This window comes from Salvelinus sp. IW2-2015, linkage group LG30, assembly GCF_002910315.2.
Source record: "Salvelinus sp. IW2-2015 linkage group LG30, ASM291031v2, whole genome shotgun sequence".
In the NCBI taxonomy this organism is placed as follows: domain Eukaryota; kingdom Metazoa; phylum Chordata; class Actinopteri; order Salmoniformes; family Salmonidae; genus Salvelinus; species Salvelinus sp. IW2-2015.
The window spans coordinates 9,709,788-9,735,371 of NC_036869.1; the positions used below are offsets into that span (position 1 = coordinate 9,709,788).

At 43.1% G+C, this 25,584-nt stretch overlaps 4 protein-coding genes and 1 non-coding gene across 7 annotated transcripts in view; 1 reads left to right on the top strand and 4 right to left on the bottom strand.

Moving 5' to 3' along the window:
* Positions 1-280: 280 nt before the first annotated feature.
* Positions 281-3,232, bottom strand: LOC111955075 (large ribosomal subunit protein eL15). 2 transcript variants are annotated; one of them, XM_023975144.2, is made up of 4 exons: positions 3,164-3,232; positions 2,236-2,417; positions 1,657-1,793; positions 281-640 (listed from the first exon to the last, which is right to left on the bottom strand). In XM_023975144.2, exons 2-4 carry the CDS (start codon positions 2,405-2,407, stop codon positions 335-337), a joined length of 615 nt encoding a protein of 204 aa, XP_023830912.1. In that variant the 5' UTR covers positions 2,408-2,417; positions 3,164-3,232; the 3' UTR covers positions 281-334. The 2 variants fall into 2 exon arrangements, with proteins under 2 accessions (XP_023830912.1, XP_023830911.1); XM_023975143.1 differs by lacking the exon at positions 3,164-3,232 and adding an exon at positions 2,936-3,132.
* LOC111955408 (small nucleolar SNORD12/SNORD106) lies at positions 1,115-1,204 on the bottom strand. Its single transcript, XR_002876125.1, has one exon. It is a non-coding gene; the product is annotated as a small nucleolar SNORD12/SNORD106 (small nucleolar RNA).
* A 316-nt stretch (positions 3,233-3,548) lies between the features above and the next one.
* LOC111955076 (NF-kappa-B inhibitor-interacting Ras-like protein 1) lies at positions 3,549-8,366 on the top strand. 2 transcript variants are annotated; one of them, XM_023975145.1, is made up of 4 exons: positions 3,549-3,738; positions 3,907-4,017; positions 6,703-6,944; positions 7,254-8,366. In XM_023975145.1, the coding sequence occupies exons 2-4, from the start codon at positions 3,924-3,926 to the stop codon at positions 7,494-7,496; spliced, it is 579 nt and encodes a 192-aa protein (XP_023830913.1). In that variant the 5' UTR covers positions 3,549-3,738; positions 3,907-3,923; the 3' UTR covers positions 7,497-8,366. The 2 variants fall into 2 exon arrangements, with proteins under 2 accessions (XP_023830913.1, XP_023830914.1); XM_023975146.2 differs by lacking the exon at positions 3,549-3,738 and having other exon boundaries at positions 3,753-4,017.
* A 188-nt stretch (positions 8,367-8,554) lies between these two features.
* Positions 8,555-21,591, bottom strand: LOC111955078 (ubiquitin-conjugating enzyme E2 E1). Its single transcript, XM_023975148.3, has 6 exons — positions 21,439-21,591; positions 20,443-20,591; positions 19,908-19,958; positions 12,034-12,166; positions 9,343-9,490; positions 8,555-9,148 (listed from the first exon to the last, which is right to left on the bottom strand). Exons 2-6 carry the CDS (start codon positions 20,583-20,585, stop codon positions 9,051-9,053), a joined length of 573 nt encoding a protein of 190 aa, XP_023830916.1. The 5' UTR covers positions 20,586-20,591; positions 21,439-21,591; the 3' UTR covers positions 8,555-9,050.
* A 1,966-nt stretch (positions 21,592-23,557) lies between these two features.
* LOC111955079 (ubiquitin-conjugating enzyme E2 E2) overlaps positions 23,558-25,584 on the bottom strand; it is a 49,653-nt gene continuing 47,626 nt past the window's right edge. Inside the window, exon 6 of the mRNA XM_023975149.2 lies at positions 23,558-24,754. Within this exon, the coding sequence (XP_023830917.1) occupies positions 24,657-24,754 (98 nt within the window). The 3' untranslated portion in view covers positions 23,558-24,656. The remainder of the gene's footprint in view (positions 24,755-25,584) is intronic.

The following is a 25,584-nucleotide window of genomic DNA, read 5'->3' on the forward strand; positions in this document are numbered from 1 at the left end:
ACATATTAAACCCATCCTGGGGATAACCTAGATAATGACAAAAATCCATGTGTGCACTGTAGACGCTGGTTCAAATCTGTTCCACTCATATTGGTCAATAGTTCTAACAGGGTGCCTTTCCATGAATCAAATTTCACAAGTTTGTGAAAACACTAGTATATCAACTTTGCTTATCGTTGTTACTAACCACTATATGTATCACTTCCTCGCCCAAGACATCAAATAGCAGCTCTTACACCCAAAATGAATAGCCCTTACAAATACAACACATCAGACCAACAATTTGTCACCATAAAAAGGCATATGTTTATTTCTTTAAATGTACAGACACCCTCTAGCGGTAGCGGTGCAGCTGCAGGGTATTGCGTCTCTTCCAGGCTGCCCGGCGGGAACCACCCATGGTCATGTGGAACTTGTGGCCCTTGCCCAGGCCGCGGCTCTTCTTGCCCGCGGACGTCAGGCCACGCATCTCCCTGTGCTTGTGCACGGGCCTGGTGATCCATTGGGTGTCGGGGTTGCGTCTGATAGTCTTGTGGAAGGTGTCGATCAGGATCACCTCGAAGAACTTGTAGGTGGAGTCCTCTCCTACCCAGTAGGAGGCCAGCACCCTCAGGCCTCCACAGTGACGGCCAGCACGCTCCTGTTGGGGAGACCGAAGACCAAACAGGTCAGACAAGTCACATCCAGAAACGTAAGTATAAATGTAAATCACTGATATGCAGAGATGTTACACAACCAATATAAAAGCAGGTCAAACCACGCAACATTTCACAACGGATAGAACATTATACCAGGGGCTGGTCTAACGATGGCACTGCCGACCCCAGACTGCCCACGCCCCCCTTGTTATCCCCACTTACAGCACCTTCAAGTCTGTCTACCTCATCCACACTATACACCATCTGTTGAGAAATTCTAGCTGTATGCTTCAATCTAAACTGCATGGGAAAGATCTGAAATGATGAAATCAGTGGCCAATGTCACATTAAGTTGAGTGTGAGGCATATACAAGGTAAACTAATCACAAAACCCAATGTGAAGAGAATACTATTCACTTAGTTTTCAATACAGTTTTAAATACAACCAAGAAACTTTTGGGAATGATGCATTATTTTCTGTGGTTTCAGACAAATTGGCTTATTTCAGACAGGTTTCACCATAGTCGATAAGATGGGGAAAAAAGTTGAGCATCATTAACCACATTGAGAGAATGCATTATTGGTGTTGAAGAAAGGGGTACCATTTGGAATATGAGCCTTGTTTCAGAAAATAAACCAAGTTAAAAAATGGCAAATTCCAACATGCCTATCAGAGGGCAATGGGGTCAATATGAAATTAACTAATATCTGCACAAGTGCCTAGAAGCAGGGGGAATGGTAGATTTGTAATTGAGCATAAATTTGCCAAATGAAGACAGATCAGTGACATCCTTATGCAGTTCTTAGTAACTTCTCCCCGAAGTGTGCAATCATTCACTACCCTCATGGATTTAAAATAAATACTGAGTAAAATTGTATAGAAAAATTAACTGTAGCCCAAGTTTACACCAATCCTATGCTTTTCAAGTCCTAGAACAAAGTGAGCAAGTACAACATTGGGGAGAGGGATGAGAATCAGACCACAACCTGGGAGATGCACCTGTACAGGAGCTCTTACCTCAGCAGTGGACTGGAGGCTGCGGGCGAACTTGATCTGGTTGACACCATGGTGGACGGGCTTGCCGTAGGTGGCACCCTTGGGCACGGGGCGCTTGCGGCCTCCACGGCGAACGCGGACACGGTAGATGACATAGCCTGTTATATGGAGAGAAGTCAGGAAGAGATCAATGATGTAAATAACAGCCTGGCATAAGAGATCAGCAACATGTCAAAGAATAAAATACAATATAAATGGCACAACCACTTGGTCCACCTTTAATGTGAATAAACACTTAAACGGATAAGTGACTCACAGGTATTAATGAAAGCACAAACAAGCAATCAGAATACCATTGCTGCCTAATCACATCAATAGGGCTACAACATTTTACATATTTAACTTATCACACCATTGCATCTGACAACATCTTATGCCCTGCCTCAGATATGTGGCAAACTTGAGGATCAAAGGTCACATGAGAAACGATCAACTATGAAGCACAAGCATGCAACAGATAACCATTACAGCAAAGTTACATGAGTCTAACATTATATACGTTGGTCTACATTCTACAATTTGAATGGAACAGACACCRACCTTGTTTGCACTTGTACCCTAGTCTGCGGGCCTTATCGGGTCTGGTGGGTCTAGGCGCACGGTGGAGACCAGAGAGCTGACGGTACTGCCAGCAACGGACGCGCAGGAGGAAGCGCATCACGTCGGACTGCTTCTTGCGCCATAACTCCTGTATATATTTGTACGCTCCCATGTTAGACTAACTGTGAAAAAAGGCAAAGAGAAATATGTAACCAATAACGAACATTCAATGTTGCGATTTAGCAGTTAGTTGGAGAGAAATAAGGCACCGACAAGTAACATTTGGTAGCTAACTAATGTCCATTAGAAGCCATGATTTGGCCAACTTGGCCAGCCAGCCATCCAGCACGTTTAGTTTGTTTACAACGTACCCTGAACTATTCAAGTCATGAATGACATCTCCGGGATACATTTCATTTAGCGGGTATTAAATTGGAGTCTACGGGGAAGTGCTTTTGGTCAAATTCTGTTTAATTCCAGACTCGCTGGAAATCTGTCTTCTCGAAGCAGGAGGCTCGCAGTAGGCCCCGATGCTTACAGTCCTACACACTGGATAGGTAGCAAGTTAGCCGGCTAACACTCCATTGTAGGCAACCACTTACTACAACAAAAAAACACCAAATAGTCACAAGAAAAACCTCTAACGCCAAATACACACATTTTAGAAACACAGAATGTCAATGGCTATCAATTTTCTAACCTCGCTCCGTGGCAGTACATAGAAGACCGATAGGAGACCCGTGCACTATTTCGGCTACACAATACAATATTCAAATTTTCATCAATTCAAATGTAGAAATTGAGGTACTGTGTTATTAACGACGAKCCCCATCAACTAAATCCACAACTATACAACCTGATGGTAATGATTTAATTCTGATTTTTGATGGATTGTACATTCTGAAAAACGACAAAATTACTCGCTTACATGATGGCGTACCAGCCGGAAAGAAAGAGAAAACGTACCCAGGATGCTTTATGAAAACGTCAGTAACACAGTTCAGGTCAGACACGCCTGGGTATTGTAGTTTATTCCAATAATGTTCATATTTTTCATATACATTTCACCTAACTTCATAACCTGGGATTTTGATGGTATTTAAATTTTAGAATTGAAAATCACCACCAGATTGAAAGAAAATAAGCTACTTTTGTACATTGTGCGTTGAAATTGGTCCACTACACTTTTATCAATTTTACCATTATCATTGGCAGCTGGTAATATACGTTTTTATTTTACATTTATTTATGCATATTACAAATAACATGTATATATTTTATTTATACAGTGCATTTCTTCTCAAAGTTTAACCCCCACACKTTGCCTCTGCACAAGCGCAGAGAATCATTGGAATTTCCTTGTTGTCAAAACACAGAATTGTTGCCTTGATTTTAGCTAACGTTAGCTAGCTAAATCACTTCAAAGTTACGTAGATAACCAGTTTATTGCAATAATAATTGTAATCTCTCCATTTGTCCAACTCCGTCAGCTTTTAAACCAAGGTACTTATTTTATTGCACCAAGCTAACGTTAGCTAGGTAACTTTGGATGCGATGTTTACGAAGATGCTTCCATAGATAGAACAATGAGCAAATATTTGATGCTTCAGCTAGTTAGGGCTAGCCAGCTCATCTTCTAGCTATTTTACGTTTCATTTTCTGCTATTGCAGGTTTTTGCGTTATCAAAATGGGGAAAGGTTGCAAAGTTGTGGTGTGTGGTTTGGCATCTGTAGGAAAAACAGCCATCCTTGAACAGCTGTTGTATGGCAATCACGCTGTTGGTAAGTTGATGACTGTAAACTTGAACTTGCCTGTGGTTGTGAGAGATGAACACTGTAAAATGTGCTTGTAGTGTTCAAAAGGAATTAGCATTGTATTGGAAAATGTAGCCTGTAATGTCCAGTTATTTGGAGCAAAACAGCTTTCTACTTTTCTTTCACTATGCAACTTTAGCAGATTAAATCTGTGACTAAATATATGCATGGCTTCATATGAAGATGAATTGAAGACCATGATCTGGGGTGAAGCAGAGAACTGATAAAGACCATCCAGCATGGTGTGGGCTTGTTGTGGCTTTAGAGCCAATGAAGAGCCAATTTATGCTTGATCAGAAAATGTGGTCAGAGGCGCCTTATGGATGGTGTGACCCAATGAGCTACACACTGCATTGCTGTGCGTGTCTCAAATTTTGTAACAATGCAGAGGGCTCCACATAACTCTGCATTGACATGATTGGTTGATGGTAGGGGAGGGATGGAGGTCCTGTTTAAACACAAACTCACTTCCTTGACAACTTCCTTCACAACAGCTCTGCACTGCTCCGCGAAGCCAAGAAGTATGAATGCCCTGAATTCTGCAGAGGCCGTATCACTGTAAATGCTGCACGGCCAATGCAGACGTCGGATTGCTGTTCATTGACTACAGCTCAGGCTTCAACACCACAGTACCCTCCAAGGTCATCATTAAGCTCTGGGACCTGGGTCTGGGTCTTGGACTTCCTGACGGGCCACCTCCAGGTGGTGAAGGTAGGCAACAACACCTCCACTACGCTGATCTTCAACACAGGGGTGCCATAAGGGTGCATGCTCAGCCCCCTCCTATACTCCCTGTTCACCCATGACTGCGTGGCCACGCATGCCTCCAACTCAATCATCAAGTTTGCAAACAACACAACAGTGGTAGGCCTGATTACCAACAATGATGAGACAGCCTACAGGGAGGAGGTGAGGGCCCTGTCGGAGTGGGGCAAGGAAAATATCCTCTCCCTCAACGTCAACAAAACGAAGGTGCTGATTGTGGACTTCAGGAGATAGCAGAGGGAGCACCCCCCCCCCCCATCCACATCAAGAAGGTGAAAAGCTTCAAGTTCCTCGGCGTGCACATCACTGACAATCTGAAATGGTCCAACTATACAGATAGTGTGATGAAGAAGGCGCAACAGCGTCTCTTCAACCTCAGGAGGCTGAAGAAATTTCGCTTGGCCCCTAAGACCCTCACAAAATTTTACAGATGCACCATTGATAGCATTCTGTCTGGCTGTATCACGGCCTGGTACGGCAACTGCACCTCCTGCAACCGCAGGGCTCTCTAGAGGGTGGTGCGGTCTGCCCAACAGATCACCGGGGGCACACTGCCTGCCCTCCAGGACACCTACAGTACCCAATGTCACAGGAAGGCCAAAAAGATCAAGGACATCAACCACCTGAGCCACTGCCTGTTCACCCCACTATCATCCAGGAGGCGAGGTCAGTACAGGTGCATCAAAGCTGGAACCGAGAGACTGAAAAACAGCTTCTATCTCAAGGCCATCAGGCTGTTAAATAGCCATCACTATTCGGCCTCCACCCAGTACCCTGCCTTGAACTTAGTTACTGTCACTAGCCGGCTACCACCCGGTTACTCAACCCTYCACCTTAGAGGCTGCTGCCCTATAGACATGGAATCACTACTCACTTTAATAATGGAACACTGGCCTCCCGAGTAGCGCAGCGGTCTAAGGCATCACTAGAGACCCGGGTTTGATACCAGGCTGTGTCACAACCAGCCGTGACTGGGAGTCCCACAGGGCAGCGCACAATTGACCCAGCGTCGTACGGGTTAGGGGAGGATTTGCCCGGGGGGCTTMACTTGGCTCATCACGCTCTAGCGACTCCTTGTGGTGGGCCGGGCACCTGCAGGCTGACTTCGGTTGTCAGTTGAACAGCGTTTCCTCCGACACATTGGTTCGGCTGACTTCGGGGTTAAGRGGGCGGGTGTTTGGCGGGTCATGTATCAGAGGATGCATTACTCGACCTTTACCTCTCCCGAGCCAGTTGGGGAGTTGCAGTGATGAGACAAGATTGTAATTGGATATGATGAAATTGGGGGGCAAAATACAAAAACAAAAAAAATCTAAAAAAGAATAATGATGGAACACTGGTCACTTTAATAATGTTTACATACTGTTTTACTCATTTCATATGTATATACTGTATTCTAGTCAATGCCATCGTATTCAACTATTGGTGTATATGTAGTATTCTATCCTATGTATTCTACAGATATACTAAATATTCTATCCACATACTGTCCATAATGTCTATACATTCCGTCATATATACATATATACACACACAAACACTCCGACAATGCTCACCCTAATATTTATATATTTCTTAATTCCATTGTTTTTACTTTTAGATTTGTGTGTATTGTTGTGAATTATTAGATATTACTGCACTGTTGGAGCTAGGAACACAAGCATTTCACTACACCCGCAATAACAACTACTAAATATGTGTATGCGACCAATACAATTTTATTTGGATTGGCCATGCAGCGCCTTTTAAGAGTTGAATAACCCTGCTATAGAATATAAATACAGTATTTAACCGAGAGTTGAATGAGCACTGCCTACCTACACTACCTACTAGACTGTTGTGTTGAACACAACCATTGAATGATCCATTGTCTCCTGTCTGTTGCAGGTTCAGAGTCCACTGAGACCCAGGAGGATGTGTATGTGGCATCGGTGGAGACAGACCGCGGTGTGAAGGAACAGTTACGTCTCTATGACACCAGGGGTCTCCACGACGGCCTGGACCTTCCCAAGCACTACTACTCTGTGGCAGACGGCTTTGTGCTGGTCTACAGTGTGGACAGCCTGGAGTCCTTTAAGAAAGTGGATGTCCTCAAGAAGGAAATAGACAAGTCCAGAGACAAGAAAGAGGTACTGGGATTGTGAATGATTGAAACTCTCCCTAAGGGTTGATAAGTGTGTGTGGTTTTAACATTTTAGTCAAATGAGCCAGGTTTCATTTATTGTTTTGGTCACAAACAGCTAATCAATCAATCAAATCTATTCATAAAGCCCTATTTACATCAGCAGTTGTCAGTGGTTTTATTCTAACCCGGCGTAGACCCCAAACGGCAAGCAGAAGCACATTGTCCAGAAAAGAAAAAAAAACACAAATCAGAACCTCATACTATTGTTGTTGAGTTTAGTTGGAGTGTCCCCTCTTCCGCCGTCTTCCTTCAGGTGATGGTGATCGTGCTAGGGAACAAGACAGACCTGCGTGAGCGTCGTCAGGTGGAGCAGGAGTCAGCGCAGCAGTGGGCGCGGGGGGAGAAGGTTAAGCTATGGGAGGTTAGCGTCACTGAGAGGAACTCTCTCATCGAACCCTTCACCATGCTCACCAGCCGCCTCACACAGCCTCAGAGCAAGTCTGCCTTCCCTCTTCCAGGACGCAAGAGCAAGGGCACGGCGTCCAACGACATATGAACTGAACTCAACCTCAAGAGCACCTAAGTTCCAAGTACTTCAGGGGGGAGATGTTACAGAGTAGGATTGATGAGTTAGCCAGCCAACTTCAATTAATATTCTGACTTCATATCAGCATGACTCTACATTCCATAGACAACCAACAACCCATATTCAAATAGCTTTTTTTAAATTGACTAGCAAATCAAGAGATGTATCTTAATGTTTATCAAAGTGAGCTGGCTAAATGAGTGAGCCTGCTTTGTGGTGTCATACACTCCTCTGGTTTCAGTGTGTTCCATCCTATGGGATGGCTATAGTAGCCGCTGTAGAGCAAGGTCTAGGCCTATCTAATGCGCCTTTAGTGTGAGGCATATTACCTAGTGTATGGCCTACTACCATCTAGTGTACGGCATATTACTAGATACTACCTAGTGTATAGCCCAGTAGCAATAAAAAATGATGGTATGTTGCTCATGTCTGATTATTAAATGTCTGTCTTTCATCAGTTGCACCCTAAATGGTTGTTTTTGTGTATTTGTTAAAAAATACAAAACCTGTGTAGTTTATTAGCTTTGTACATGTTTTATTTACCTAATTTATTTGTCACTTTATGAAACTTAATTCCTAGTGCGTAGGAATGGGATGAAATATGGCTTCTGTCATGCGTCCAAATAATATCCTCTCTCTCAGTACACTCATTCACTACTACAAACGTAAAAGCATTGGATTGGTGGAGGCATGGGCCAGGAGTTTCCACCATATTTCTTAGTCATTTTCTTTCAATTCAGTGAATTGAAGTAAACACTGAGGATGGAGAGATAATTGGAACATTGCCTGTGTCCATGTCTTGTGTGAGACCTAGCTAAATAAATTGAACATTTTATGCTGCTACTTAGTTGGTTTTATTTCTTGCTGTCCATCTGACTCCTGACATATGCACATCTATTTCAGTTTGAATGCCATTGAACAATGACTGTATATCAGCAACACACCTAGACATTAGGTGCTGTATCGGATAAATACCAATGTTTCAGCAATATGTTATGGCAGATGAAATGATAGATATGCAAGAGCACTTACACCAACGGTTACTTTATTATGTGAAATTCACATTGACATGAGATTTGGAATTCTACTAGAAAACCATTGTGTCACACCTTTATACAAGCAGTCCAACAATTTCAAATTAATTTCATTTCGTAGTACAATTAGCAAAAAAATCATTTACAGAACGTTAAGGAAACATTGAAAAGCATTATTACCAAAATCTTCATTATAATATACGGGCCGAGAACTTAAAAAAAGATKATGAACAAAATATCAGGAGATAAGACAAATTCCAAGAAAAATCCTTCCCTAGTCTCCAAGCTCCCGTTTCCCCCAACCTGACAGTCCCCGAGTCATCCCAGAAAGACGACACCTCCCCCTCATGTTGCCCCGGGTTGTAGTCATTAGGGCATGCAGCAGAAAACGTTTTGCAACTGGAAACAGAAATGAACGTTTCTTATTGGACAATTCCAAGTAGTTCCTCCCCATTTCAGTCCCTAATGAATACGACCCAGTCCTGTGTGTCTATGTGGCATATCTCTTGGTCCACTGTTTGGCTATCCTGTCGTGCTCTGGTCTGTTGGTTGTGTACTGGGTGGCGATGCTTCCTACCAGAGGGTCAGCTGTGAGGGGTGGAGATTACACAGAGTTATAGATAAGGCATCAACTATAGCTTTGACCAGCCAGCACGCACACAAGGAATTCCACATATGACAATGTTTGAAATAAGACTACAATGCCCTTCAAATCAGCCACTGTAATTAATTAATTTCAATGGAACCCGCATTACAGTAGTATATGGTGTCTTAAGTCTTACCAGGGTTGCAGTCAGTGAGCAGGGAGCAGATGGACAGCAGCACCTTGGAGATGGTGAGGGCGGGGCTCCAGTTGTCCTTCAGGATGTCCAGACAGATCACACCCTGACTGTTGATGTTACAGTGGTAGATCCTGGTACGGAACGTCACCTAGGAAACAACAACGTTTCTCGAGAAATCAATACACCCCGACTGTCATTGATGTTACACTGGTAAATCCTGGTACGGAACGTCACCTAGGTTACAACAAAGTCTAATCTACAGTTGAAGTCAGAAGTTTACATACACTTAGTCATTAAAACTCGTTTTTCAACCACTCCACAAATTTCTTGTTAAATATAGTTTTGGCAAGTGAGTTAGGACATCTACTTTGTGCAAGTCAGTTTTCCCACAATTGTTTACAGACAGATTAATTCACTGTATCACATTCCAGTGGGTCAGAAGTTTTTATACACTAAGTTGACTGTGCCTTTAACAACTTTGAAAAGTCCCGAAAATGATGTCATGGCTTTAGAAGCTCCTGATAGGCTAATTGACATCATTTTAGTCAATTGGAGTTGTACCTGTGGATGTATTTCAAGGCTACCTTCAAACTCAGTGCCTCTTTGCTTGACATCATGGGAAAATCAAAAGAAATCAGCCAAGACATTAGAAAAAAATTGTGGACCTCCACAAGTCTGGTACATCCTTGGAGCAATTTCCAAACGCCTGAAGGTACCACGTTCATCTGTACAAACAATAGTATGCAAGTATAAACCCATGGGACCACGCAGCCGCTCAGGAAGGAGACGCGTTCTGGCTCCTAGAGATGACGTACTTTGGTGCGAAAAGTGCAAATCAATCCCAGAACAAAGCAACAACAGCATTTTGTGAAGATGCTGGAGGAAACAGGTACAAAGGTATCTAAATCAGAGTAAAACGAGTCCTATATCGACATAACCTGAAAGGCCGCTCAGCAAGGAAGATGCCACTGCTCCAAACCGCCAGAAAAAAGCCAGACTACGGTTTGAAACTGCACATGAGGCCAAATATCGTACTTTTTGGAAGAAATGTCCTCTGGTCTTTTTTGGAGGAAAAAAGGGGAGACTTGCAAGGAAAAAAGGGGAGACTTGCAAGCCGAAGAACACATCCCAACTGTGAAGCACGAGGGTGGCAGCATCATGTTGTGGGTGTGTTTGCTGCTGGAGGGTCTGGTGCACTTCACAAAATAGGATGGCATCATGAGGAAGGAACATTTTGTGGATATATTGAAGCAACATCTTGACATCAGTCAGGAAGTTAAAGCTTGATCGCAAATGGGTCTTCCAAATGGACAATGACCCCAAGCATACTTCCAAAGTTGTGCGAAACTGGCTTAAGGACAAGAAGGTCAAGGTATTGGAGTGGCCATCACAAAGCCCTGACCTCAATTCCATCAATGTTTGGGCAGAACTGAAAAAGCGTGTGCGAGCAAGGAGGGCTCACAAACTTGACTCAGTTACACCAGCTCTGTCAGGAGGAATGGGCCAAAATTCACCCAACTTATTGTGGGAAGCTTGTGGAAGGCTACCCAAAACGTTTGACCCAAGTTAAACAATTTAAAGGAAATGCTACCAATATCTAATTGAGTGTATGTAAACTTCTGAACAACTGGGAATGTGATGAAAGAAATAAAAGCTGAAATAGAATCATTCTCTCTTACTATTATTCTGACATTTCACATTCTTAAAATAAAGTGGTGATCCTAACTGACCTAAAACAGGGAATTTTACTAGGATTAAATGTAAGGAATTGTGAAAAACTGAGTTTAACTGTATTTGGCTAAGATGCATGTAAACCTCAGACTTAAACTGTAGTCAATGCACCCTGTGGTTTATGTGCTTTTTTCCAGTCCTTCGGAGCTGAGCATCTCTTTGTGTCAGTAACATAGAAGAAGCAGAATGCGAAACATTAGGAAGACAAGAGACTAAACATCATTAGGGAGCCAACTCTGACCTCTGGGCTGCCTGCCTGAACAGTGGAGGGATCAGAGTGGGAGTGACATTGGAGAAGCACCCTTTGACTCAATCACACTCTCCCCCTCTATCTCCCTAGCTGACTCACTCTCTCTCAACCACTTCATGAGTGACTAACCATGCTGGCCTGCTTGTGGAAACTGTGCTCCATAACTGTGCTCCCAGGCTATCCCAAGGTGTGGAGGGGATCTGCTAGTCTAGTCTGTGGTGTTTGTGTACCCTGTTCTCAGACAGCAGCTATAGGAGTGTGTGTGTATGTCTGCCTGCCTGTCTGTATGCAGCCCTGTGCACAGCCAGGCAGTAAAAACATGGAAACAACAAAGTTTCTCTAGATCAATACACCCTGACTGTTATTGATGTTACAGTGGTAGATCCTGAAAGAAACACCAACATAATCTGCTCAACAATGCTTGGAGGATGGAAACTCAGTCTAATCATGGAAGCCAAATTTCTATTCAAGCCTTTGAGTCTGGTTTGGTTGGTTGGTTTGGTTAAATTGACCATTAACTGTTTGCAATTTGCAGAGAGAACTAGAGGCCCTGCATTTCAATAAAATCCAAGTGCAATCGCTCCCTCCAGCGGTCAACTTTGCAATAACAAGTTCCCTTCTCTAGTGAGAAGGTGGTAGCCTACAAAGCTGTGTAATCGAGGAATGTTCTATTCATTGTTTGAGTCAGCTGTTTTGACTGGAGTCTTTACCTTGGGTGGTTTGAAGGGGTAGTCTGGTGTGAATGCGATATCTAGGAAGAAGACTCCTCCCTCGTACACAGAGCCTGGTGGTCCCAGGATGGTGGATCTCCACTCATAGATGTTGTCTCCTTTTGGACCCGCACTGCAAACACACAAACAGGCAACATAGGTACATTGCACTGTTTCATGGCATCGGAGAAATGAATGGTGAAAGACAAGATGATAGAATGTGATGAAGGAATGCAATAATATAGTGCTTTACACTTGGTTTCTCTGTAGAACATACAAACACACAGGCTATATGATTTATAGAGATTGAGGCTTTCTAAAATATCTGATCTCAAACTAATAACCAGCTCACAAAAGTAAAGGTTAACTAACACATTAAAATGCTAATACTTGTGTATCAGAAAACGGAAATGTAGGCATCATTGTAATAATAATTCCTTATATAATCCATTATCATTCACAGCATTATCGATGTAACTCATTACCAGCGCAACCTGCCACGAGTCAGGTCATCGCCTCGTAGTAAAACCAAAACAAAGCTAGAGTGCTATGCAGTTTATTTGCTCAGTGACATAAGACAAGTTGACAGGGGTTGAATGGAGCTTCTGATAGTCCACTGGATTAACGCCACCCACCAGTTTTGAGTAATGTAAACACAGAAATGGTCTACGACGAAAAACGCCTAGTCATTACTCAGCGACCAAAATGCATGCTTTGCATTGATGCTAACAGAAAAGCTCATTAGAAATCTGTGTGAAAACATAACACTTAACTTTAGGCCTATCACCCCCCCCCCAAAATACTTTGATGCCAAAAACACAGGACAGTCTCTGTATAAAATACAGTTCCTAATTCTATGCCTATGCCAAAAACACAGGATAGTGTCAGTCTAAAATACAGTTCCTAATTCTATGCCAAAAATCGGTATAGAGAAGTATTGTATCATTTCACATTAAAACATCCAGCCTGTGTGGTTTCTCTGCCTGACAACAGATGTGTGTGATACACAGCAGAGCCACAGAGGAGAGTCTGTTCTCCACCCCAACAGACAAATGTCACGTAGTGTTCCCGGCAGGGATGATATGGCATGCTGCAGTCAATGTAGTCGTTCAGTTCAATACGCCACACTAATAGTCACTGTTGTGTTGTCATTCAGTTCAATAACAGACAGGGGCTTCTTTTCTGACCTCAGAAAGGATACAGGCAGAGAGAAAGGAAAGGTGGGGCGAGATCAGTCCACATTTCAGCTGGGAGACTGTGTTTGTGATGAATAACCATCAAAATGTCTACACTCAATGCATCAGTGAGGTAACAAGTGGAATAACAGATTTTTCTGATTCTCCAAAACACTTTTGTTTACTTCTGTGATACTGTTGCTTGTTTGTTTATTTGGAATATTTTTGCAAACAGTGGATAATCTTCCAAGTGTAAATATAAATTGTCATCCCTGTGAGAGTACAGGCCAGTTGTATCAGGGGCCAGCATAATGCATGCAACTCCTGGCTTCAGTCTGTATCTCAACTCTCACTTGACACCTTGGCTTGCCAGGAATATGTCTAAGTGCAGATACTGTCCTCTTTATGTGTCATCACATCATCTCTAACCCATTAGCAGCTGCTAGCACTACCTCTTTTTATAGCACTAACCAGAAACACAGTGTAATGTACACTGGGCTGTCATAACAAAATAGATAGCATAATGACGCCACTTCAACAGAGCGGCTGAACGACTGAAGAAACACTACCCATTCCTGATAATGGCAATCGCACAGAGATGCAGTATACAGTTTTCTGTGGGTAATCAGCCTGTGAGTGAACCTTGTTTTCAGTAATGTAAAGATAATATTTACCTAGCATTCCAGGAGTAATGGGAATGCTTCGAGGCTGTTTTCTTCATTCAGAGCTTTTATAGGAATAGGTCATGCCCTCATTAAATAGGAGAATACAAATAATTCAGTTGACATTCATATCATTATAGACTATGGGGATATTGTGTATAGGATTATGAAAACAGCTGCCACGGTATTGAAGACAATGGACAGTTTATCATAGCGCACTACGTTTTATTACGGGCAATAGGCTGGCCCTCTTTGAAGTCTCGTAGATCGATGCATTGCACTCTAGTTTATAAAGCCCTCCTGCATAAACTTCCTCAGTATCTTACTTCATTGTTAACTTATAGAAGTACGAGATACCAGACCCGGTCTCAGGGATGGCCATCTCTGGAGATCCCTTCCAATTCCACTGAGTTGGGTCGATCTGCTTTTATTTTTTTGTACCTTACGTGTGGAATGATCTCCAATGCCCTTTAAAAATTGTAGGAATTGGTGCCTCTAGGGCAGGGGCATACAACCCGGGGTCTGCGGGCCCCCTATGGGTCAATATAGGTACTGCAGTATGTTTCATGAGCTGAAGTAAAATATCCCAGACATTTTCCATACGCATAAAAAGCTTATTTCTCTCAAATTGTGCACAAATTTGTTTATATCCCTGTTAGTGAGCATTTCTCATTTAATCATCCATCCACCTGACAGGTGTGTCATATCAAGAAGCTGATTAAACAGCATGATCATCACACAGATGCACCTTGTGCTGGGTACAAAAAAGACCACTCTTAAAATGTGCAGATTTGTCACACTACACKATGCCACAGATGTCTATATTGAGGGACCACACAATGGCATGCTTACTGCAGGAATGTCCAGTAGCGCTGTTGCCAGATAATTTAATGTTAATTTCTCTACCATAAGCCTCCTCCAACGTTGTTTTAGAGAATTTGGCAGTACGTTCAACCGGCCTCAACCCCAGACCACGTGTATGGTGTTGCGTGGGTGAGAGGCTTGCTGATGTCAACGTTGTGAACGAGTGCCCCATGGTGGCGGTGGGGTTATGGTATGGGTAGGCATAAGCAACGGGCAACGAACACAATTGCATTTTATTGATGGACATTTTAATGGCAATTGTCGTGCCATTCATCTGCCACCATCACCTCATGTTTCAGCATGATAATGCATGGGCCCCATGTCGCAAGGGTCTGTACACAATTCCCAGGAGCTAAAAATGTCCCAGTTCTTCCATGGCCTGTATACTCACCAGACATGTCACCCATTGATTATGTTCGGAATGCTCTGGATCGACGTGTATGACACCGTGTTCCAGTTACCGCCAAAATCCAGCAACTTGGCACAGCCATTGAAGAGTTGGACAACATTCCACAATCAACAGCCTGATCAACTCTATGCGAAGGAGATGTGTCGCACTGCATGATGGTGGTCACACCAGATACTGACTGGTTTTCTAATCCATGCCCCTACTTTTTATTTTTTTATTTTTTATCTGTGACCAACAGATGCATATCTGTATTACTAGTCATGTGAAATTCATAGATTGGGGCCTAATGAATGAATTTCAATTATCGGAGTTCCTTATATGAACTGTAACTCAGTAAAATCTTTGAAATTGTTTCATGTAGTGTTTATATTTTTGTTCAGTATAGTACTAAAGCAATAAAAAAACAACTAATGTGTATATTGTGTTTTAATGTGTTGTTGTGCTAAACAGGGCTCTTCTGGAAAACAGACCTTGGTCTCAGTATTGACTCCCTGTCAAAATAAAGGTTAACTAAATCAAATAAACTCATCACTAAAAATACAACAAGAGGCAACACTTTCCCAACGGACCATGAGCACAGCAAGCAAAACAGCCTCCATTATCCCAACACTGGGTCCCACTCCAATGATCACGACTACTGAATAAACACAACTCCTTTCAGAAATACCAGCGAAGAGGTACAGTAGGTAGCAGCAGTACTTTGGGTTTTTAGCGCTCGCTAACAACACAGCATGGGCTAGACACTTCCTCCCCAGTGGGGAGTCCTTTTTATAGATATGAAAAGCTTTACAGAGACTTAGACAGCAGCCATCACAGTCACACATACAACAACTCCAACACTCTGGAACAGTAACACTCCATTTTGTGTCAAGAGGAGAAAAAAAATCAGTGGCTCGCAATCTCTCACTCTAAACATTAGCTCAGAGTACACTAGAGGGAGTAAACAAAGAATCACAAGCACCTCAGATGGCTTACAATAACTACTGGCACGCTTCCTGAAGTGAAAACACCTTTAGAAGCACACACACAGACACAACACTCATTAGCCAGCAGTCAATGCTGGGGCTACACAGTGAGGGGTTGAGTAAGAGGCAGTAAGAACACAATTGGAACCCACTGTTTTCCCTTCTCATCTGATCTAGGAAGGTAAGCAGGGTTGGGCCTGGTTAGTACTTGGATGGAAGACTCCCTGGGAATACCAGGTTCTGCAAGCTTAGGGCGGCAGGTAGCCTAGCGGTTTGAGCGTTGGGCCAGTAACCAAAAGGTCACTGGCTCAAATACCCGAGCCAACAAGGTGAAAAAGCTGTCTCTGTGCCCTTGAGCAAGGCGCTTAACCCTAGTTTGCGCCAGGGGTGCCGTACTACTATGGCTGACCCTGTAAACAAACATTTCATATTTATTTTATTTGACCACTATCCCAGTCACAGAGCAGTTACACACACACACACACACACACACACACACACACACACACACACACACACACACACACACACACACACACACACACAACAAGCTTTCAATGTTCAATTACTATCATGAGCCCTAACTCTGAGAATGTCAAGAATCCAACAAGACGCCACCGCAAGGCCAGACACCCAGGGGCTACATCCTGAAGGGAGGGAGGGATAGTGTGTTTGTCAAAGAAAGGAAAACAAGTGCTAGGGAGCAGTAGCCAAAGAGCAGCTAAGGAAACGAATGAAGGTGAGAGAGAGAGCATGTGAGGGGGAGGGAGAGAGGGGGAAGGAAACGAGTGTGTGATGTTAGCACTATGACGACGACAAGACCATTTAAAAATAAAACAAGGCTGGAGTGTGTGTGTGGCATTCCTCGTGTCAAGTATAATTTGCTTTTGATAAATGTCATCTAAGGAACTTGCCATGTAGTAGCCAGAAAACATGACATGCTTGCTATGGCAGAAAACATCCAGTTCAGGAAAACCAACTGACAGATTAATGAAAACTACTGACAAAACCACTATATAATTGCCTCATGCAAAGAATGTATAGTGTATCTAACGATAGGTCCAAGGCCACAAATGCCCTTTTCACACTCACTACCTGCACTGTAGGCATACTGGGCTGGCTTGGATGTTTTCACATTGTCACTCCGAGCCATAAGACTGTACTAGCCTGATGAGCTAAAGCCTAGGCATTAGCTCAAGAAGCTAATGCACGTCTTCAGGTCTCAGGCAAGGCGACTCGTCACACAAGCATGGTTCACTGAATTACTTACGTTCTATGACACAACCGTCAGGTCACTAAGGTGGCAGCAGACTGTCTGGTTGGAACATAGTTCACTGGGTCAGCCCCCCCCAAACCCCCTCTTTAGTTCACTGGGTTCCAAGCATCTGGGCTACACGTGGTGATGTGGTTATAAACCCCCATAATCCCCCTGGATTAACCAGAGCTCCTTCCACTTTCCAATACCACAGCAGCACCATAGTAGGCCCACTACACTAGACTAGAGCAGGCCACAAAAGCCACCTATGGATGGAATGACTAGAGTCAGTCAAATAGGATTCCTTCCTTCATGGTCCTTTCCAGCTGCAGAGCACAAAGCTCCTGTCTCAAAACATGCCATTACTCTCTGACATGTTGAGTGAGCCAGCCTCTGCCAAATCCATAGCAGTCATATGCCAGGGTCATCAGCTAGCTAAATGTCTGTTTTGGAACTGGTTTGTGTGTGTGTCCAACTGGTGGTCTGGAGAGCTGCGCCAACATGTAATCAGCTCACTTCTCAAGGTCTAGACAGGATCATCATGACCCACAGTTCCCTAAGTGAGTGTAGACTGGCAAGTGTAGACTGACCGCAGCACAGCAACTTGTCAACAGCTGAGCGTAAATTCTGACCTCATTGAAGATGTACATACAGAGATTAACTCCCTCAGTGGCCTTCAAGGTTCAATAACACACGACAAGGAACTGCTCCCATAATATCTCCTGTCTCTCTAGAGAGTGTGTGTGTGTGTCTGTGTAGCACATCTCTTCTCTCCCACTTTACTGGCCTTCCAGGATGCATGTCAGAGGAACTGTGTGCATCATGCCTCGGAAAATACGGAGCGTAGGGGTTAATAATGTCCTCTAATTGTGCCGGGATTGGCTCAATATTCTGTTACTCATGGGGACACTAAGTCACCGGCAAATCTAAGGCCAGAGCTCGAAAATTCAAGCCCCTTGGGTGCTGCCATAGAGTTACATTAGAAGTGCCCATCCAAGAAGGCTCAAAGTCATTGGCCACAGATAAAATTACATCAAATCACGTTATATCTACAGTAGCTTTGATTGGACTGATCATGTCAACATCATACTTTCAAAATCTTAGCTAGCAGTCATCATCATGAATCAAGTCGACAATCTACTGGCAAATCCTTTTTGATCCTTGTCATATGAAGAGAAATTATAGATAAAACGTATCGGTGCTCCTCGGCCATAAACATTACACAACAAGTTGGAAATTGCAAATTCAACAATGAGTGGTTTGGAAGGAATCAGTGGCTAACTGCGAGCATTTCAAAGAAATCACTAGCCTGCTATTCAGTYGAGTGGGTGTATGGTACCAATTCTAGGTTTAAGGGTCTCTTTTCCAAGCTTAAAATGATAAACATTCAACATTGGCCATGCTGTCAATTCAGCATGATTTCTAAAAAACAACTGTTAACTCATAACTGGGAAATCTGACTTCAGTGAGTTCAAGACAACTGGGAACTCAGGAAAAAATGAGCCCCGAATGGGAAAATATGTTTTGAATGGTGAGCCAACTCGGAAATGTAAGTCGGGAACTCAGACCTCTTTTTAGACTTGAAGATCACTGATGTCATCGTGATTCGACCTTGTTTTTTTCCGAGTTCCCAGTTGTCGTGAAAGCACCATAAATCCAGAGAATGCCAGACTTTGATGACAAAATTTGCCCACGAAGGACCGCCGCGCCACCTTCCTGTTCAAGTGGGCACAGCACATGGTGAGTCCAAAAATGTCTTGTATACTGCTGTATAAATCATGTAATATGCTGGGAAGATATGTATACTGTAGCTAAGAAAGTAATAATAAGTATGTTGTGTAGTAAGCTGTTAGTAGCCCATATGCATCACCCTAATAATTTGGTCTATTTTCCCCTCTTAATTTCGCCTACTGTTCTGACTAGGTGGTGCACATGTAGCCTATAACCTGTTTTAGAGAAATGTAATCATCAAATATTGTAAGAGCTTTCAATGTCTGCTTATATGCCCCTTTATTTATCCTACGGTTCTGACTTGGTGTACAGAGAGAGCACTGTAAGAACGGCCCATGTTCTGAATTCTGTCGCTGTACATTTCAAAAGTGCTGAAGAAATAGTTATATTGACTACGCCCGTCCTAGCTCGCTCATGAATGTCTTAATTGAAAATTACAGATTGCCTCTTATCCGCTTGTCATCCCCTCATGCCATAGTTTGTACATCTCAATTGTCAGTAGAAACCACATTTGTTTAAGCAAGTCAGCCATATCAGCTATGTTTTTTAAAAGGCAGTAAACAAAGCTGAATGAACTGTTTCGCTGTCAGACAAGGCTCCGCTGATAGCCAGGTGTAGCAGTGGTAAGGTGTTCGGACTGCTGTTGGGACAGCTTTATGTAGGCCCTAACAGTTTGTGTGCACCGTTATAGCGCAATTAATCTATTGTTCAGAGTTGTGTTGTGTAGTGGCTTTACTAGCATGCATTTCCCCCCKAAAAAATTGTTTTCCCCACAAAGATTTACATGCTAAAATCGCACAKACATGCGCCTACCTGCAGTTCGGTGGCGGATCCAAAGTAATGTCAGCCAACTCCTTCTGAATTCTGAAATAATGCACACAAAAAAAAAAGATCACTCACATAGAATCAAGACTAACAGAAGATTAATAATAGGGAACAAGATACATTGTCATGGCAGACACTCAAAATATCCAGAATGCTAATTTTACCAAAGGATCAAGACAGACAGTAAATCAGGATGACAAATATAACTATAGATAGACTGCATTGTGCCAGATGTTTTATTTTATTTCCTCTAGTCTTACCACAATAAACACTGAAAATAAATATGCAAATAAGTTAGTCATCTATTGAATCATAGGCTATTTACAGTGTGACAACCATGCACTAAGAAGGTTAAGAACATATTCAAAATGGTAAATAATTAAACACTATAGTGACACGCGCCAGTCAATGACAAGACGATACATTGTAACAAAAGTGGCCGCGAGTGAGCTACTGTATTATAAAATATCAACTCAGTGAAACGTTGCATTTTTTTGACAGCCACAGCAACAATCAGCCTTACCTTTTGGCGCTGGTGGAGAGGAGTTTGGAAGTCTTGCTCATGCTGGCTTTGCTTTCTTCTCGTTTCTTAGGCGCTTTTTTTTCTAACTGCTGATGAGTTGAGGAAGAAGAACTAATGCTGGCACGCGAATCCTCACCCGACATACCGATCTGTACAGACAAAAACAAAAAGCAACATTCAGGCCACAGAAAAACAACAAATACACCTAAGATCCACCCCCCACAGTTCAGGAGCACTGCAAATATTCAATGTAGGCTATCAATAACCAGCGCCATCAATGCGACCTTTAGCCTATTGTTGTTAGGCTCCAACCAACGATGTGTTCATAGGTTTACAGACACAATTCAACATGAATGTATCCTGTTTATCGTCAAACCATTACTCCCAGTCTTTCTTAACGCTCTAACAGATTAGCCTACTGACCTAAAGCTAATGTTTGCACTGAAGCGTTATTTTAGCTGAGTTGTGCTACAACAAAGGAGCACACTCCGCTCTTATTGTGAAATGATTACATTTCATTACAGCAAAATAAGAACGACGAGGGGGTAGCCTAATTTCCTCAACTGATCAAATAGCCCAATGTAGCCTAAAATGTATTGGGCGATGTCGCATTCGTTTGGGGAACCTTCCTCATTCTTCATTCCCACTGAGCATTCGTTGACTTGATGAAACTTTCACTTTGAAATAAGATGCTCTTCAATCAAACACCCATAAGAGAATATGCCGAACATGTATGCCAAACTAGTTGAATCTTTAGACCGAAGCCAATGTGTTTTACAATTAGATTTTATATTGGCATCTTTATCCCTCGATAGGCAGCTAAAGCTGATCTCAGTCCAGTCTATAGGACGGACCGTTTTCCTCAATTTCAACCCCAACGGCTATAACCTATCCACGGTGGAGGTCCAAATGTCGATCCCTCAGACGCGCCAAACAATACAATATGGATACATATACATATATTTTTTTAAAGCATTTAGTGTTAGATAAGCCCACCTTTCTTTGTGTCTGTGAGTGCCTCCGTCGCCTGGACGCGTGCCTTTTGCCTCTCGCGGAGCGGAAGTGTGGGTGCAGAGCCAGCAGCAGACGAAGCTAGAGTTATCCAGGGCAATGGATTCCGTCTCGGTTGGGCACACTCGATGACAATGTCAAATTGAGAGAGCTAGCTGAGCACTACTCTATAATTGGAAAGGGGGGCACCAAAGAGGTGTGAGATGATTCTGACCATTGTGGATACCATAAGCCTACATATAATGTTATCTTTGCATCATGTAAAAGTGAAGTCCACCTACACTRCCAATAATCAGCAGAGGGTGACACAGAAATATTAGATGTTCTTATCTCTTCTTTATGATGGTCATATTAGGCTACATGAAGTTTCCTGCATTTCAAAGCATTCCTGCAAAATTGGCTTGCATCCTCTTATTATTGCAGGTWGAAATGGACCATGTAGGCTAATGGATAACCTAGCGGAAGAGGCTAACTTGCAGGTACATGTAGGCTACTGCTTTATACAGTCCGAACTCACCTGGTGTATTTGCTTCACCACACGAGATGGCTTCTTCAATGTGACGATGGCAGTCCATACAATGTCCACTGAGCTGCATTTTGAATGTATACATGACCAATATTAGTCTTAAAATGGTTCATTTGAGTTCAGTAGGCTACAGGGCAAACAGTCAACCTCTCCAGCCAGAGGGTCTGATTGAGCCTAACTTTAACCCATTGACCAACACCATCAACCTGTGGGGTTTACTGTCCTCAAAGGAGGAAGAACACACCATACTGGCAGCTAGCCCATCAGAAAAGAGGTTGAGATATAAGACTTTAAGTGGTATTGTCTTTGCCAACCAATCCCCCCTGCCCTGGTTTCTTAGGACAAGCTGGGTGTTGAGGAAGAGAACCAGTGAGGTTATGAGGCTCTGCATCAGAAACAATAATCATTCTTCTTCTCCCTGTGGGGTAAAGATGAGGAGGTGGGGGACGAAGAGTCCCAATGRCCCCCTTCCATTCCCTGCCTGTCAACAATAATTACATCCCTTTGCGGGTCTCTCTACACTTTGCCYCTTCTCTTTGACGAATAAGAATTAGGATCCAACCTACACCAAATAATTGACAGCAGCAAAACACAGAATGTTAAGGCCTGACTCCACTCCTTTCAACACTGGCTGTCAAAAGGCAAAGATTCTGCTAATTCATCCTGGATCAGTTCTCTTCTCACCACTAATGCTGCAACAGTCTCTCTAGCGAGAGATGAGAAATCCATGTGCAAGAGGGAGGATGTGGTGCTGGTTTATATTGGAATAGGCTTACAATGACTGAAAGGCCATTGTCGTAATTAGCAATAACAAGCAGCATTGCTGCCTAATTAATAATGGATGAACTCTTAACTAATAAATCATTTTCACAAAACAAGACTCCACAAAGCACAAAACCAAACATTTCATTTGGAATGCCAAGGCTGCACAGGGTTCAGTATTCCAGGTGCTGTTCCACAGGCAGACTGGATCCTTTCATGAAAACCTGCAACATATTAGGAGTGAAGGGATGCATCCAGATGTTCTATTCCGTTGCAGGGGGGGGGGGGGGTCCTACATTTTGGGACTGGAATGTCAGGAACTCAGCTGGCGTAGTTATACTAGTCGGGACTCAGAATTGTAGAATTACAGAATGGAATCTCAGAACCCAGAGTTTCATTCTAAGGGCATTTGTATATGGGAACTGTGTTTGTGTGTTTCAGTGTTTGTGTGTGTGTGCGTGTGCGTGCAGCAGATCCTTCAATAGAGCTCTGTATTTGAGGCAGCCAGCCAGCTATCAAAGAGCTTTTAAACTTCTCATGAAAATACACGGGACAAGATGAGAGTTTTGAACTTGAACAAACAGTAGCTTTAACTTTTATCACTGATCATAAAAAGGAAATGCTCTTGACATTGGAGCTTTAAAATGTGACATGAGAAAATAACATAAATCATCTAAAACGYGTGTATAATATAAATATTTTAACGACCATTGGACAGCAGTAAATATTATAGATTATGCATTGAAATCCCCCACTGTTAACCCAGTGAAGAAGACAAACAGTGAGCACATTAGCAACAGATTAGCCGAGCCAGAGTTAACATTACAACCAGTGTTTAATTGAGTATTCTATAAGTATGTATTCTCACAAGGCAAATGTACAGCAAATAACTGCCAGCTGACTAGCACCACAGGAGGTGAGCAGCAAGACCAGCTACACACAGATCCAGACAGACTTACTGTCATGGCAATAACTTCTGGGGGCAGAAAAATAATAACAACAAATGATTAAATCCTAGAAAAAGGTCCACTCTGCATCTGTAAACACTAATTCTGCAGACAGGCTCTAACTGAAGATGACCTCTTAAACAAAAACGCTCAGCATGGACTGTATCAATAGAATGTATCTAGAATGCTCTAGAATAGAATGCATTTTTCATCAATCACATAAAAAGGGCCTAGGAGGATAATGCAATAAACAATGTAGTAATAATAACAACAACAAACAATAACAACAACAAGAATAACAGTATTAAAGCTTTTCGTGACCATATCAACATTCAGTGTATTGGGAGAAAAAAATCCAATATACTATTTGTATAAAAAAAAAAGAAGCAATCAAGTTCATGTTCTCAGAGGAGGGGGAGTGGGGGTGAACTAAAGGTGTGAGGAGCACAGGAGGCTGGTGAGGGGAGGACGGCTTATAATAATATCTGGAATGGTGTAAATGGAATGGCATTAACACACATGGAACCCATGGGTTTGATGCATTTCTATTTACTCGTTCCAGTCATTACTATGAGCCCGTCCTCCCCAATAAAAGTGCCACCAGCCGCCTGTGATGAGGAGGGGGGATCAGGTCAGGTGGGTGTGCTTCCACACATTTGGGCCTCAGAGAGAGGGGCAAGTAGCTTTGTRCCAAATCTGTTTGTGCTGTATAGCCAACTACTATGGTCTAACTAAGTCGCTCTGGATAAGGGTGTCTACTAAATGACTAAAATGTAAATGTCATTGTCATGCCAAACATGCCATTATTAATTAATTGTTTGGCATGCAATGACCATAGGAGTTGGCTATACAGCACAAACAGATTTGGGACCAGTCTAGGAGCGGAGGGGCGAGGGATGGGTGTGCTCAACAGATTTTGGGTGGCGGAGGTGGGTCAGAGAAGGGTGGTGGAGCTCCTTGATGTCAGTCTATGTGGCGTATCTCTTGGTCCACTGTTTGGCTATCCTGTCGTGCTCTGGTCTGTTGGTCGTGTACTGGGTGGCGATGCTTCCTACCAGAGGGTCAGCTGTGAGGAGGGAGAACAACATGGATTAGAGTATTTTAACCACCATTAAATCACATTTCATCACATCCATTTGGGTGTTTGTCTACAGTCAGAGAAACTGTCACCCCAACTCCTTAGATAAATACACTATTTCCTACCACTAACTCTGATTTTAATAGCCTTTAACAACCCACATTTAAAAAKCCATTAATTTGCCATGCCGTCAAGCCTTGTTTATCTGAAGTAGGATACTCCATAAATATATGACATTTAGAGATCTAAATCAAGTGTTCACAGCAGGTTTGTCTAGTAATACAGGACAGCAGGGTGAAGCACGATGACAGAGACATATTCCCTTTACAGCACATCATCACAGTACTCTGACCTGGGGTGTATTCAGGGAGGTTAAACACTCAGAATCATTCAAATGGCAGGCCCCCTGCRGAGCTCCTTGTGCAAGTTGAGTAAGCAGCAGTGGGGCCACAGCCCCAGCAGAGCCAAGCTCAGGTCGGGGGTGAAAACACACTAGAGCTGCAGAGCACCGTACAGGGTCTCCTTGTGACACCCCGTCTCAGGCAGCCAGGAAATATACAATTATTAAGCCTGCGAGGGTTAATTAACTGTCATTCTGCTCTCTCCTTCTTTAATGAACTATATCCCATAATATCCCATTGATCCTCTAGACCCCTACTACCGCATGAATAAAGACACATTCAGGGGAGAGAAGGGGAGGAGGGGGAGTTGGTCGCGGGGAGGCAGTGGGGAGGGCATTTAGACTCATGGTCCACAGCGACAGCTCCAAACCCACTATGCACTGTGGGAGGGAGCCTGGGGGGAGGGGCCTGGGGGAG